General features: G+C 37.6%; 2 protein-coding genes across 2 annotated transcripts in view; one reads left to right on the top strand and one right to left on the bottom strand.

Moving 5' to 3' along the window:
- Positions 1 to 3600: 3600 nt before the first annotated feature.
- LOC118839400 (pancreatic progenitor cell differentiation and proliferation factor-like) lies at positions 3601 to 4014 on the bottom strand. Its single transcript, XM_036746857.1, has one exon. It carries the CDS (start codon positions 4012 to 4014, stop codon positions 3670 to 3672), a length of 345 nt encoding a protein of 114 aa, XP_036602752.1. The 3' UTR covers positions 3601 to 3669.
- A 1744-nt stretch (positions 4015 to 5758) lies between these two features.
- TIGIT (T cell immunoreceptor with Ig and ITIM domains) overlaps positions 5759 to 16314 on the top strand; it is a 28980-nt gene continuing 18424 nt past the window's right edge. The window contains exon 1 of the mRNA XM_036744111.1: positions 5759 to 5879. Within this exon, the coding sequence (XP_036600006.1) occupies positions 5759 to 5879 (121 nt within the window). The remainder of the gene's footprint in view (positions 5880 to 16314) is intronic.

Genomic DNA, 16314 nt, shown 5'->3' with positions numbered 1-16314 from the left:
CATAGCAATCCCAATACAGTGAGGCAAGGAAGGGGCAAAGCTAGAACTTACCTTAGAAGGAGGTAGCTCTTAGGCAACCAGTCAACAAGTATTTTAAGTGCTTCTATGTGTGCCAGGCACTATGGTAGGTGCTGAGGGATTACAAAGAAAAAACCAATCCTTACTCCCAAAGAATTTACATTCTACAAAGAATTTGCATTCTAATGGGAAGGTGGGACAAGAGGGAGAGATAACAAGTATGTAAATGTATACATGTATGTATATTTTGTTGCTGTTCAGTCATTTTCAATCCTGTCTAACTCTTTGTGACCCTTTTTGTAGTTTTCTTGGCATAGACACTAGAGTGGTTTGTCATTTTCTTCTCCAGCTCTTTTTATAGCTGAGGAAACTGTGGCAAACAGGGTTAAGTGACTTGCCCAGGGTCACACAGCTAGTAAGTGTGTGAGGTTGGATTTGAACTTAGGAAGGTGAGTCTTCCTGACTCCAGGCCCAGCACTCTATCCATTGTACCACCTAGCTGCCCACGTATGTATATATGTAGCATAAATACACAGTGAATCAAGGCACATATATACAAAGTAGATAAATACAAGGTAGTTTAGGAGGGGTACATTAGCAGTTGGGGGCCTGAGTTGCATGTTAAAGGATGAAAAGGACTCCAAGAGCTAGAGATAAGCAGGGATCACATCCTTGACCAATGCAAAGGTTGGGAGGCATGAGATGGGTCCAAATTGCACAAGATAAGCCATTACATCATTGATGCTTGCAGCTTCCCTTAACAGTATATTCTGTTTGAGTCCATGCTGACCTCCCTGGCTTTGGACTAATGAATCAATAAGCATTTATTAAGCATCAACTAATATGCTAAACATTATTCTAAATGGTGGGGATACAAAGACAGAAATAAAAGAGTTCCTTCCTGTATACACTTATGTAAGCATGTGCAGAATTCTGGTTTAAAAATGACTAGTACACAATCTCAGAGAACCAGGAAGTGGAGTTCAAAGAAAAGACATATTGGAGACTGTATATTAGTTACTTATCTATAAGTGTCTCTGCTTCCTGTTATTTTTAAAGTAAAAAGCATTTATTAAATAATTATTTCTTATTTAATTATTATTTATTTATTTAATATTTTTAGTTTTCAGCATTGATTTCCACAAGAGTTTGAATTACAAATTTTTCCCCCATTTCTACCCTCCCCCCAACTCCAAGATGGTATATATTCTGAATTTCCTATTCCCCAGTCAGCCCTCCCTTTTGTCACCCCACTCCCCCCATCCCCTTTTCCCTTACTTTCTTGTAGGGCAAGATAGATTTCCACGCCCCATTGCCTGTGTATCTTATTTCCCAGTTGCATGCAAAAACACCTTTTTTTTTTCACATCTGCTTTTAAAACTTCGAGTTCCAAATTCTCTCCCTTCTTCCCTCCCCACTCACCCTCCCTAAGAAGGCCAGCAATTCAACATAGGCCACATGTGTATCATTATGCAAAGCCCTTCCACAATACTCATGTTGTGAAAGACTAACTATATTTTGCTCCTTCCTATCCTATCCCCCTTTATTCAATTTTCTCCCTTGACCCTGTCCCTTTTCAAAAGTGTTTGCTTTAGATTACCTCCTCCTCCTATCTGCCCTCCCTTCTATCATCCTCCCTTTTTTATCTCCTGCCTCCTTCTTTCGTGTGGGATAAGATACCCAATTGAGTGTGTATGTTATTCCTTCCTTGGGTCAAATTCGATGAGATCAACATTCACTCATTCCCCCTCACCTGCCCCCTCTTCACTTCCTACTGAACTGCTTTTTCTTGCCACTTTTATGTGAGATCATTTACCCCATTCTATCTCTCCATTTCTCCCTCTCTCAATATATTTCTCTCTCATCCCTTAATTTGATTTTTTTTAAAGATATCATCCCTTCACATTCAACGCACCCTGTGCCCTCTGTCTACATATATATACATATCTATCTATCTATCTATCTATCTATCTATCTATCTATCTATGTATATTCCCTTCAGCTACCCTAATACTGAGGTCTCATGAATTATACACATCATCTTTCCATGTAGGAATGTAAACAAAACAGTTTAACTTTAGTAAGTCCCTTGTGATTTCTCTTTCTTGTTCACCTTTTCATGCTTCTCTTGATTCTTGTGTTTTAAAGTCAAATTTTCTATTCAGCTCTGTTCTTTTCACTGAGAAAGCTTGAAAATCCTCTATTTTGTTGAAAATCCATATTTTGCCTTGGAGCATGATACTCAGTTTTGCTGGGTAGGTGATTCTTGGTTTTAATCCTAGCTCCATTGACCTCCAGAATATCATATTCCACGCCCTTCGATCCCTTAATGTAGAAGCTGCTAGATCTTGTATTATCCTGATTGTGTTTCCACAATATTCAAATTGTTTTTTTCTGGCTGCTTGCAGCATTTTCTCCTTGATCTGGGAGCTCTGGAATTTGGTGACAATATTCCTAGGAGTTTTCTTTTTGGGATCTTTTTAAGGAGGTGAGCGGTGGATTCTTTCAATTTCTATTTTACCCTCTGGCTTTAGAATATCAGGGCAGTTCTCCTTGATAATTTCGTGAAATTTTTCTAGGCTCTTTTTTTGATCATGGCTTTCAGGTAGTCCAATAATTTTAAAATTATCTCTCCTGGATCTATTTTCCAGGTCAATGGTTTTTCCAATGAGATATTTCACATCATCTTCCATTTTTTCATGCTTTTTGGTTCTGTTTTATAATATCTTGATTTCTCATAAAGTCACTAGCTTCCACTTGCTCCAATCTAATTTTTAAGGTAGTATTTTCTTCAGTGGTCTTTTGGACCTCCTTTTCCATTTGGCTAATTCTGCCTTTCAAGGCATTCTTCTCCTCATTGGCTTTTTGGAGCTCTTTTGCCATTTGAGTTAGTCTATTTTTAAGGTATTATTTTCTTCAGTATTTTTTTGGGTCTCTTTTAGCCAGCCATTGACTTGTTTTTCATGGTTTTCTGGCATCACTCTCATTTCTCTTCCCAATTTTTCCTCTACTTCTCTAACTTGCTTTTCCAAATCCTTATTGAGCTCTTCCATGGCCTGAGAACAGTTCATGTTTTTCTTGGAGGCTTTTGATGTAGGCTCTTTAACTTTGTTGACTTCTTCTTCCTGTATGTCACCAAAGAAAGATTCCAAAGTCTGAGTCTGAATCTGAGTCTGATTTCGCTGCCTGTTCATGTTCCCAGCCAACTACTTGACCCTTGAGCTTTTCATCAGGGTATGACTGCTTGTAGAGTATAGAGTATAGAGTACTTTGTCCCAAGCTTGAGGGGCTGCTGTTGTTTACAGAGATATTTCTTTTTTTTTTAAAGGCTGCTCAAAGTTTATTAGTTTCTGTTGAGTACAAAGTAAACAAGTTACTGAGGCTTCTGAAAAGCACATAGGTGATGCAGATAGTAAAAAAAAAAAACAAAACAAACAATAACAGTGTGGTTTCTTTTACTCATTTTTTGGTGTTTTGCTTTTGTTTTCCTTTAAAAAAACCACACACACAACACAACTGCTTCTACACTTAAGGAGCCTATCTATTCTAAGGGAATAAGTGGGAGAGGGAAGCGGGGTAGGGGAGGGGGAAATGGGCTCTGATGCCCAGCACACTTCAGAAGCGAGGGAGCAGCAAGGAGGGTGCTGCTGCTCATGCAGAAGGCCCAGTGTTGGCCTTGCTGGGCTCGCTGACATGCCGCTTCCTCATGGCCTCCTGAGCCAGGTCACAGGTGATTGTGCCATGAGAAACCTGGAAAGTTCCTGAGTGCTCTGCGGATTCCAAAACAGTTGTCATGAATGGATGACTCAACTTCCTGAAGAAGAAGCTTGCCCACCAGTGGCCTGGGTCTGATTTGGGAAGACCAGGATGGTGGGGGATCACTTCCCCAGAGTACTCAGCACTTCCATAGGAGCTATTGCTGGAAGTGGAACCCAGATGCCTTCGGTAGTAGTCATGGGTTGCTACAAGCGAACCGCTGGATGGGATTGCTGCCATGTTGCTTGTTCTTCTTCTGATGATGTAAACCTTAGTGGCGGCTCCCAAGCAGCCCCTGTCAGGCGGTGGGCTACAGTGGATGATCACAGGTGACCTGGCTTGGGGGAAGGGAGCGCTAGGCCACAGAGCCCATTTGTAAAGGAGATTATGGGAGGATACTCCACGGCAACGAAAATTCGAGAGTTCTTTGGGTTTTCCAGAGCTATTTCTACAGAGCAAGCTCTGCCACAGCAGCATTCCTCCTCCCCCAAGAACCGCCAATCTGGACTGTGACTCAGATCTAAGCAGGCTCTGCACTCCCACTCTGATTCACCACTTAATTCCTCCCACCAGGTAGGCCTGGGGCCAGAAGCAACTGCAGCTGTAGCTCTGTAAGCAGCCTCAGAGCTGTACCACCTCTGCTGCCCCCAGGGTGGTGGCCAACTGGGAGCTCCTTTCACTCCATTCCTGCAGTTTTTCCCACTAACCTGCTCTGTTGTCTTTGGTGTTTGTGGGTTGAGAAGTCTGGTAACTGCCACAGCTCACTGATTCAGGGTGCTACGGCCTGTTCTGCCTGGCTCCCAGTCTGGTTGGTCCAGGTGCAGCCCACACTGAGCTCTGCTCTGCTCCCAGCTCCGTGCGATAGACCTTACCCAGCATCCATCCAGGCTGTCCTGGGGAGCCCTTCTTCCCTCTGCTATTTTGTGGGTTCTGCCATTCTAGAATTTGTTCAGAGCCATTTTATAGGTGTTTGGAGGGTCCTGGGGGAGAGCTTTAGGCAAGTCCCTGCTTTCCAGCCACCATCTTGGCTCTGCCCCCCAATAATTTTTTCTTTATTTAGTAAATAATTGTTATGTGCCAAACATTGTGCTAAGTGTTGGGGACACAAATACAAAAACAATGACAATCCATGACCTTAAAAACATACATTCTTTAAAAAAAATTATATTTTTTTCAGATAAGCTAATTTTCTTTCCTTTCTACCTATTCCTCTCAATGTTGAAAAACAAAACTCTTGTAACAAATGTACATAGTCAAGTGAAATGAATTTCTCCTTGGCCATGTCCAAAAACATATCTCATTCTGTCTCAAGTTATTCGCCTGTCAGTAGGTGAGTAATAGAATCATCAGCAGCAACTTGGACTTGTGGTTGGTCATTGCACTGACCAGTATTTTTATCTTTCAGAATTGTTCATCTTTACAGTGTTGTTATTGTATCAATTGTTCTTTTGGTTCTGCTCACTTCACTGTATCAGTTCATACAAATCTTCTCAGGTTTCTCTGAAACTGTCCCTTTTGTCATTTCTTACAACATGATTGTATTCCCCTACAATCACATTCCATAATTTGTTCAGCCATTTCCCAATCAATGGTCACCCCCTTAGTTTCCACCTCTCTGTAATTTGCTATTCTAAAGAGCTTGATTGTTGGGGCTGAGACTCTCATGTCGTAAATGAAAGACTTCATGGGCCAGGCTGGAGGAAACAGGATATGTCACTCCATTAAATAAAGAGTGAAGGGGGTTTCTTTTTCCCCAGGGCTATTGTTGACTCATGGATGGGTTGACTACTTTTTTAAAAGAGCCATTAACAAAAAAAGGCTCTGGCTTTCGAACTGAAAGAGGATGACAGTGTCCATCTTTCTCATAAAAAAGAGATAGCCAAGGACTTCAAGGAACCCAGCAATTGGAAGCAGAGAAATGCTCCACAGTCACATGCCCAGGAGAGCAGTATCTGGCAGAGACAGCATTCCAAGCAGAAGCTACATGTCTAGTGTAACAGTATCCAGCAGTATTTCATTCACCAGAGACCAACAAGGAGCAGGTCTGGTGGGAGCAAAGCATAACGATATCATTAAAAGACTTCAGAGGCTGCACAACCTCAGAGGTATGAGTTGCCTTTTCATGCATCTCCCTGGCTTCCATGTATTTCTTACGTGTGTGCCCTTCCACATTTTTTCTTTGCCAATAACATATTGCTTATGTTCATACCCTTCTAAGCATATTTCTCCTGGGTATCCAGTTTTTCCACTAATGGTATGAGTATTTGGGAAGCTAGGTGGCACAGTGGATGGAGTACCAGGCCTGGAGTCAGGAAGACTCATCTTCCTCAGTTCAAATCCAGCCTCAGGCACTTCCTAGCTGTGTAACCCTGGGCAAGTCACTTAACCCTGTTTACCTCAGTTTCCTCATCTGTCAAAGGAGCTGGAGAAGGAAATGGCAAACCACTCCAGTATCTTTGCCAAGAAAACCCCACAAGAGGTCATGAAGAGTTAGACACGACTGAAATGACTGAACAATAATAAAATATCTCCCACAAGTTTTTTCTGACTACTACTATATATGCCTTTCATTAAGTCCCTTTGCTTTGAATTGTGTCCTCTGGCTGACTATTATAGGTAAACACACCAACAGAGGCCCATGAGATAGACTTTAAGTATTTGTGGCTCCAGTAACTACCTTGAACCCTGGGGGAGCCACCTCTAGGGACACCTACCTGCCCCATAGATCAGAGGAAGTGAAGTCACTTCATGCTTAAATGGTCGTAGCAGTTAGTGTCTGTGGGATTAGTGATCAGAGTGCAGGGCAGAACCTTAAGCGTTAGCCACCTGAGGGCACCAAACTGGTAAAGGGAGTGTGGTTTCAAGACAGTTTTTACCAGTTGGGATGATTCTAATTATAGTCTATAATCCTAGGGAAGCCATGGTCTTTGGCAGGTCCCTGAAGCCTGTCCTCATGGGTAAATCAGATGGGATTGGATTAGAGAAGGACCTTAAATAGGCAGAGGATTTTAGATAATGGGGATCAAATATAGTGATTTTGAACAGGAGGAATGATATTATGAAAATGGTGAAGGTCTTTCATCCTGGCAGCCAGTTTGGATACTATAACACCTTCTACTCCAAGCCCAGATACCACCACTTTCTTCAATGTAGCCTTCTCTGCTTCCCCTCAGAGAGAAATAATTCTTCCTACCTTCTTGGTGAGCTCAAATATGGCTATTTTTATCTTCTGTGCACTTTCAGACTGTACTTAATGTTATGTTTATTCGGGGACATGCTTAGAGAGGCAATGTGGAGTAATGGAAAGAGTATTGAGTTTAAAGTCAGAAGACCCATGGTGCCTCAGCTCTGACACTAATTGGGTGAACATGGGCCTGCAACTGCAGATCTCACAGCCTCAGTTTTTCCATTTATATTTTCTGTAAAATGTGGGTAATACTTAAGACATTTACATCTTGTAGCTGTTGTGAGGAACACACTTTATAAACCACAAAGTACTTGGGGTTGATGGTAAGATTGCTTTTTAAAAAGATTTTGCAATTTTCATCTCACCAGCATAAGATGAGAGTCCTTGTTCCTCTAAAGCCCTGGCAACCTGGAGTTTGCATTCAATTTCAAACTATATTTTGCCACCTCAATGGTTATGAGATGGCTTCTTAAAGTTGTTTTAATTTGGTTTTCTTTAATTATTAGTCAGGTTGAACATTTTATTAAATAATTATTTGTCATTTGTGTCTCCTCTTTTGTAAATTGTTCATATTTGCTGACCACTTTTGAATATTATTTTTAAAATAAAATTTTGGATATTGTTTTTATTACCAATACTGGACAAATGTATTTTTCTGGTAGCATGTATTTCTTTTTATTTTCATTATTTACTTTTTTGTTGTTGTATGGAAGGAAAGAGAATGATCATTTATATTGAGCCTACTGTGTGTCAGGCACTATGCTGAATGATTTTACAAATAATATTCCATTTGATGCTTAAAAACAACCTTGTAAGATGGATGCTATTGTTATCCTCATTTTATAGCTGAAGAAACAGAGGCAAAGAGAAGTTAAGTGACTTGTCCAGAGTTATACAGATAGTGTTGGAGGCAAATTAGAGCAACTTATTTTATTTGTTTAATAGAAAGCTTCCCCCCCCACCCTCCACAGTTGAGATACATATATTATTTTATTTTTTCCTACCTTATCTATACTTATTATTACTTTAGATTTTATGTTTATTTGTCTATAATCCAGCTGGAATTTCATGTGATATATGAAGCAAAGTTAAGATCTAAATTTATTTTTTTTCCCTGGTGATAAATCATTTTAAAGTATATTAACACTAAAAGGTCCCCAAATATTATAATTTTACTTTAAACATTTCCTCCTGCTATCCCTATTTTCTTTGCCTTGTAGATTAAAAAAAAAGCACTGCACCAACTGATCCTTGATTCTTTGAGGTATTCTTAATTTCCAACACTTCTAATGTTAAGTGATGCATCCTTTCCCAGGTTTTTGTTTTTTCTCAGCATATCAAAGCTGAGAGGTGCTATGGAGTAGAGAAAACAGAACCAGCCTTAAAGTGAAGAAGACTTGGGCTTAGGTCCCCTCATAAAGGACAACCTGTGAGGTGCCTCAGTGCCACAGTGGGTAGAGCTCTAGGCCTGGAATTACCAAGAACTGAGTTTAAATCTAGCCTCAGATGCTTCCTAGCTGTGTGACTCCAGGCATGTCATTTAATCTTTGTCTCAATTTCCTCAAATATAAAATGGGGATAATAATCTATGTCCCAGTCTCCAATGAGATAATTTCCTTCCTGCCTTCCTTCCTTCCTTCTTTTCTCCTTTCCTTCCTGGGAGCTCATGATATTGGTTCTGGACTTAGTGGGGAAACCTGATTGGCATAACCTAGTGCAGCTCAGAGCTCCTGAGCTCAAGCAATCCATTAGCCTCAGCCTCCCCAGTAGCAGGGACTACAGGTGTGTACTACCATGTCCAGGGCAGCAAGGTACATACATATTTACTCAAATGAGTTCAACCAAACAATTTTGGCAAAAATTAAATGGATGAAAAATGCTTATTACCCCAGACTATGACACATAACTGACACAATGGATAGAGCATTGGTCCTGGAGTCAGGAGGCCCTGATTTCAAATCTAGCCTCAGACACTTGTTAGCTGTCTGACCCTGGGCAAGTCATTTAACTCCAATTGCCTCTTCTATATGTATATGCATATGTACACACACACACACACACACACACACACACACACACACACATATACAGACACTTCTATATATACATACATACATATTCACACATATACACACATATGTGTGTATGTATGTGTGTGTGTGTATATATATATATGTATGTGTGTATACACATATAATATCCATTGTGCCACTTAGCTGCTTAAATGTCATCCACTCCACTGTAAAATTCCGCCTAAAACTCATTGTCTATCTATCAAATCAAAGCAGATCCTAGACATGCAGAAAGACTTTTCATAGCAACCCAGCAGTGAGACCCTGCCCCTGGGGCAGGCTAGCAGAGAAATCTCACACCATGGGAAGGTCAACAGGGAGCCCCACCCCCTTGTACTAGCCAGAAGGTAAGTAAACGCTCAAGTGCAAGCAAGTAGCTAGTTCCTGAATCCCAGTGAAATCTAGAAGCAAGACCCTGAGCCCTAGCACAAAAAACATGGGACAGGGTAGGACCAGAGCTCAACTCTAACATAAAAACACCAAGTCACTAAATACAGAGAAAAAAAAATGAGCAAAAAACAAACAAAAAAAGAGCTTGAGTATAGAAAGTTACTATGGTGACTGGGAGGATCAAGGCCCAAACTTAGAAGAGGACAATAGTGTCAAAATGGTTACATGTGAAGCCTCAAAGAAAAATGTAATTTTGTCTCAGACTGAAAAAAAAGAACTCCTAGAAGAGCTTAAGTAGGATTTTAAAAGGCAAATTAGAAAAGTAGAAGAAAATTGGGAAAACAAAGGAGAGCATTGCAAGAGAACCATGAAAAAGGAATCAATAGCATGCAAAAACATACACAAAAATTCACTGAAGAAAATAACTCTATAAAAAATAGAATTGGCAATGGAAAAGGAAGTACAAAATCTCACTGAAGAAAATTATTCCTTAAAAATTAGAATTGAGGAAGTAGAAGCTAATGACTCCATGAGGCATCAAGATACAACAAAATAAAATCTAAAAAGTAAAAAAAAAACAAACAAACAAACAAAAAAAGAAGTAGAAGAAAATGTGAAATTTCTCACTGGAAAAACAACTGACCTAGAAAATAGATCCAGGAGAGATAATTTAAGAATTATTGGACTACCTTGAAAGCCATGATTTAAAAAAAGAAGCCTGGACAACATATTTCAAGAAATTATCAATGAAAGCTGCCCTGATATACTAGAACCAGAGTGCAAAATAGAAACTGAAAGAATACACTGATCACCACCTGAAAGAGATCCCAAAATGAAAATTCCCAGGAGCATCATAGACAAATTTTAGAACTCACAGATCGAGGAGAAAGTACTGTAGCCAAAAAGAAACCATTCAAACATCATGGAGCTAGACAGAATTTGGCAGCTTCCACATTAAAGAACCACAGGACTTGGAATATGATATACCAGAAGGCAAAGAAGTTGGGATTGCAACCAAGAATCACCCACCCAGCAAAATAGAATATAATCTTTCAGAGAAAAAAATGGATATTTAATGAAATAGAGGACTTTTAAGCATTCCTAATTAAAAAACCAGAGCTGAATAAAAAATTTGACAACCAAATACAAGACTCAAGGGAAACACAAAAAATGTAAAAAAGAAACAAGAAAGAAAAACATAAGAAATCCAATAGGGTTAAACTTTATATTTCTATACGACAAGATAATATGTGTAACTCTTAAGAAATTTATTACTGTGAGGACAATTAGGAGTAGACATAGACAAAGTGTGGGAGTATAAGGTGACTTTGAAGGGATGATACCTTAAAAGACAAAATAAAAGGGTGAGAAAGAAGATTGCACTGGAAGAAGAAGGAGGAGGAGGGGGATAGAATGAGGTAAATTATCCCACATAAAAAAGGGATGAAAGAGCTATTATAATGGAGGGGGAAATGGAGGGGTGGTGGTGGGCAAAGCTTAAACTCTACTCATCAGAATTAGCTCAAAGAGAGAGTAACACTCTCAGTTGAATACAGAAATCTATCTTGCCCTATAACAAAGTATCAAAGGACTGGGATAATAGAAGTGGGGGTGGGTGGAACTGATAAAAATGAGGGCAGATTGGGGGAGGTGGTAATCAGAAGTAAAACCCTTTAAGGAGGGAAAGGATGGGGGTAAGAGAGAGAGGGATAAATAAGGGGAAAATAGCATGGAGAGAAATACACAGTTAGTTATCATAATTATAAATGTGAATGGGATGAACTTACCCATAAAACAGAAGCAGATAGCAGAATGGATTAAAAATCAGAACCCTACAATACACTGTTTACAAGAAACACATCTGAAACAGAGAGACACACACAGGGTAAACGTAAGGGGCTGGAGCAGAATCTATTATGCTTCAGCTGAAGCAAAGAAAGCAATCATGATCAGACAAAGCAAAAGCAAAAATAGATCTAGTTAAAAATGATAAGGGAGGAAATCATATCTGGCTAAAAGGTACCACAGACAACAAAGCATTGTCAATACTAAATATATATGCACCAAATGGTATAGCATCTAAATTTTTGAAGAAGTTAAATGAGTTACAGGAGGAAATAGATAATAAAACTATATTGGGGGGACCTCAACTTTCCCCTCTCAGAACTAGACAAATCTAACAAAAAATAAACAAGAAAGAAGTTAAGGAGGTGAATAAAATTCTGGAAAAGTTAGATATGGTAGATCTCTGGAGAAAATTGAAAGGGAATAGAAAAGAATATACTTTTTTTCACAGCAGTGCCTGACTCCTACGCAAAAACCAACCCTGTATTAGGACATAAAAACCTTGTAACCAAATGCAGAAAAGCAGAAATAGCACATGCATCCTTTTCAGATCATAATGCAATAAAAATTACATTCAATAATGGGCAATGGAAATATAGATTAAAAGGTAATTGGAAACTAAATAATCTAATCCTAAAAAATAAATGAGTCAAAGAGCAAATCATAGAAACAACAGATAATTTCATTAGAGAAAATGACAACAATGAGACAACATACCAAAATTTATGGAATGCAGCCAAAGTGGTACTTAGGGGAAAATTTGTATCTCTAATTGCCTACATCAATAAAATAGAGAGCCAGCACATCAATGAATTGGACATGCAACAAAAAAGAAACTAGAAAAAGAACAAATTAAAGCCCCTCAATTAAATACCAAGTTGGAAGTCCTGAAAATCAAAGGAGAAATTAGTAAATTTGAAAGAAAACAATTGAACTAATAAATAAAACTAGAAGTTGGTTTTATGAAAAAAATCAATAAAATAGATAAACCATTGGTTAATTTGATTTAAAAAAAAGAAAGAAGAAAACCAATTTACTAGTATCAAAAATGAAAGAAGTGAATTTACCACTAATGAAGAGGAAATTAAGATAATTGTTAGGAGCTATTTTGCCCAATTATAAGACAATAAATCTGACAATTTAAGTGAAATGGATGAATATCTGCAAAAATATAAATTTCCCAGATCAAAAGAAGAAGAAATAAAATGCTTAAATAACCCAGTCTCAGAGAAATTGAACAAGCCATCAATGAACTTCCTAAGGAAAAAACCCCAGGATCAAATGGATTCACAAGCAAATTCTACCAAACACTTAAAGAACAATGAATGCCAATACTATATAAATTATTTGGAAAAATAGGCAAAGAAGGAATCCTAACAAATTCCTTTTATGACACAAATATAGTGCTGATACCTAAACAAGGAAGGGCCAAAACAGAGAAAGAAAATTATAGACCAATTTCCCTAATGGATATTGTTGCAAAAAAAAATTTAAATAAAATACTAGCAAATAGAATACAGCAGGTCTGTCCAAAATGAGGCCCATGGGCCCCATGTGGCTCCACTGTGATTTATGCGGCCCGCTTACAAGCATAGAAATTTACATAAATGCTTTAAGTAAGCCAAGCTGAGCTACCACAGAGCTCTCACTAAAATGGCAAATCAAAATATATTGTCTTTTGTTTCAATAAAAACCTAAGGTTGGACAGCCCTGGATTATAGCAATATATCACCAGGTTCATACACTATGACCAGGTGAGATGTATACCAGGAATGCAGGGCTGGTTAGGAAAACTATCAGCATAAATGACCATACCAATAACAAAACCAAAAGAAGTCATATGATTAACTCAATAGATGCCAAAAAAGCCTTTGACAAAATACAACACCTATTCCTATTTAAAAACACTAGAGACCATAGAAATAAATGGAGCTTACCTTAAGATGATAAGTAATGTTTATCTAAAACCATCAGCAAGTGTTATCTGTAATGGGGATAAGCTAGAAGCCTCCCCAGTACAATATCAGGGGTTAAGCAAGGATGCCCATTATCACCTCTTTTATTCAATATAGTACTAGAAATGTTGGCTATAGCAACAAGAGAAGAAAAAGAAATTGAAGAAATTAGAACAGACAATGAGAAAAAAAACTATCATTCTATGCAGATGATATGACATTATACTTAGAGAATCAACTAAAAAACTATTTGAAATTATTAACAACTTTAGCAAAGTTGCAGTATATAAGATAGACCCACATAAATCATCAGCATTTCTTTATATGACCAACAAAGTCCAGCAGCAAGAGATAGAGAAATTCCTTTTAACATAATTGTAAACAACATAAAATACTTGGGAATCTGCCTGCCAAGACAAATCCATGAACTGTATGAACACAACTACATAACACTTTTCACACAAATACAGTAAGTTTTAAACAATCGAAAAAATATTAATCGCTCATAGGTAGGCTGAGCCAATATAATAAAAATGACAATTCTACCTAGATTAATCTATTCAGTGTCATACCAATGAAACTATCAAAAAATTATTTTATAGAGCTAGAAAAAATAATAACAAATTCATCTGGAAGAACAAAAGGTCAAGGATATCAAGGAAATTAATGAAAAAAATATGAAGGAAGTCGGTCTAGCCATACCAGATCTCAAACTGTATTATAAAGTGGTAATTATCAAAACAATATGGTACTGGCTAAGAAATAGAGCGGTGAATCAGTGGAATAGATTAGGTACAAATTACATTATAGTAAATGACTATAGTAATCTGGTATATGATAAACCCAAAGATTCAAGCTTTTAGAACAAAAACTCATTATTTCACAAAAACTGTTGGGAAAACTGGAAAACAGTATGGCAGAAACTAGGTATAAGCCAACATCTCACACCATGTACCAAGATAAGGTCAAAATAGTTACATGATTTACAATAAAGGGGGATACCACAAGCAAATTAGGAGAGTATGGAATAGTTTATCTGTCAGATCTATGCATAAGAGAAGAATTTATGACCAAACATGAGATAGAGACCATTACAAAATGTAAAATAGATTATTTTGATTATATAAAATTAAAAAGTTTTTGCACAAACAAGACCAATGCAACTAAAATTATAAGGAAAGCAAAAAATTGAGGAAAATTTTTGCAATGAGTATCTCTGATAAACGCTTCATTTCTCAAATATATAGAGAACTGAGTCTAATTTATAAAAATACAAGTCATTCCTCAATTGATAAGTGGTCAAAGTATATGAACAAGCAATTTTCAAAGAAATCAAAGCCATCTATAGAAAAAATGCTCTAAATCACTATTGATTAGAGAAATGCAAACTAAAACAGTTCTGAGGTACTACCTCACACCTATCAGGTTGGCTAATATGACAAAAAAAGAAAATGATAATTGTTGGAGGCAATGTGGGAAAACTGGCATACTAATTTACTGTTGGTGGAGTTGTGAACTGATCCAGCCATTCTGGAGAGCAATTTGGAACTATGCCCAAAAGGCTATAAAACTGTGCATATCATCCGATCCAGCAGTGCCACAGCTAGGTCTATATGCCAAAGACATTTTAAATAGGGGGAAAGGATCTATTTGTAGAAAAATATTTATAGAAGCCCCTTTTGTGATGGCTAAGAATTGGAAATCAAAGGGATGGCCATCAATTGGGGAATGGCTAAACAAGCTGTGGTATATGATTGTAATGGAATATTACCATGCTACAAGAAATGACAAGCAAGATGGTTTCAGAAAAACCTGGAAAGACTTACATGAACTGAAGTGAAGTGAAAAGAACCAGGAAAATGTTGTACACAGTAGTAGCAATATTGTTTAATGAAGACCTGTGAATGACCTAGCTACTCTCCGCAATACAATAATCCAAAATAATCCTAAAGGACTAATGATGAAGCATACCAACTACCTCCAGAGAGAGAACTGATATTATTTGAATACAGACTGAAGCTTGCTATTTTTCACTTTCTTTCTTTCATTCTTTTTCATTTATTCTAGTTTTCTTGTACAAAATGACTAATATGGAAATGTTTTACATGATTGCACATGTATAACCTATATCTGATTGCTCACCATCTCAGAGATCGGAGAGGAAAGGGAGGGAGGGATAGAATTTGGAGCTCAAATTTTTTTTTAAATGTTAAAAAAATGTTTTAACATGTCATTGGAGGGAAAAAATATATTTTTTTTAAAAAAAGAATGATATGGAATGAGATGGCATGGTTGGGCTTGTACCAATGGAGGGAACTAACAGCAGGGTCATCACAAAGCTACTGGAGCATTAGTTTTACATTTTCTGTTTTGTTGCTGTTAACATTTTCTCTCTTTTTATAACTTCTTTGGCCTATTGCTTTATTCCTTTTCTAGGGTTTTTAAGTTCAGATAATCCATTTAACTTTTCTTTTTCTCTTTTACTAATGCTTGCATTTGATGATATGAAATTGCTTCTAAGAATGTTCAGCTTTGGTACATCTCATAGGTCTTGATATGTGGCATTATTGTTATTGTTAAAATACTCATTTATCTTTTTCCTGGTTTTTCTACAATCTAATTAATATTTAATAGGTTTTTAAAATTTCCATGCAACTTTCTGTTACTCAAGTTGTTTATTTTTTAATTTTACTGCATTATGGTATAAAATAGAGCATGTATAATTTTTGCCTTTTTCAATTTATCAAAGATCTAGGTCATACAAGGTGGCAGCTTGGTGGCACAGTGGATAGCATGCCGGGCCTTGAGTCAGGGAGACTCAAGCAATACTCTGATATTCCTGAGTTTCTGAATACCTGAGTTCAAATCTAGTTTCTGACACTTACTAGCTGTGTGAATCTGATCAAATCACTTAACCCTGTTTGCCTCAGTTTCCTCATCTGTAAAATGAGCCAGAGAAGGAAATGGAAAACCATTCCAGTATCTTTGCCAAGAAACCATAAATGAGGTCACAAAGAATCAGATACGACTGAAATGACTGAACAACAACAAGAACCAGGTCATAACACAAGGGGTCATACATCATTGGATT

Source organism: Trichosurus vulpecula, chromosome 2, assembly GCF_011100635.1.
Source record: "Trichosurus vulpecula isolate mTriVul1 chromosome 2, mTriVul1.pri, whole genome shotgun sequence".
NCBI lineage: Eukaryota > Metazoa > Chordata > Mammalia > Diprotodontia > Phalangeridae > Trichosurus > Trichosurus vulpecula.
The sequence above is the reverse complement of the archived record's forward strand: the minus strand, read 5'-3'. Positions and strand labels throughout refer to the sequence as shown.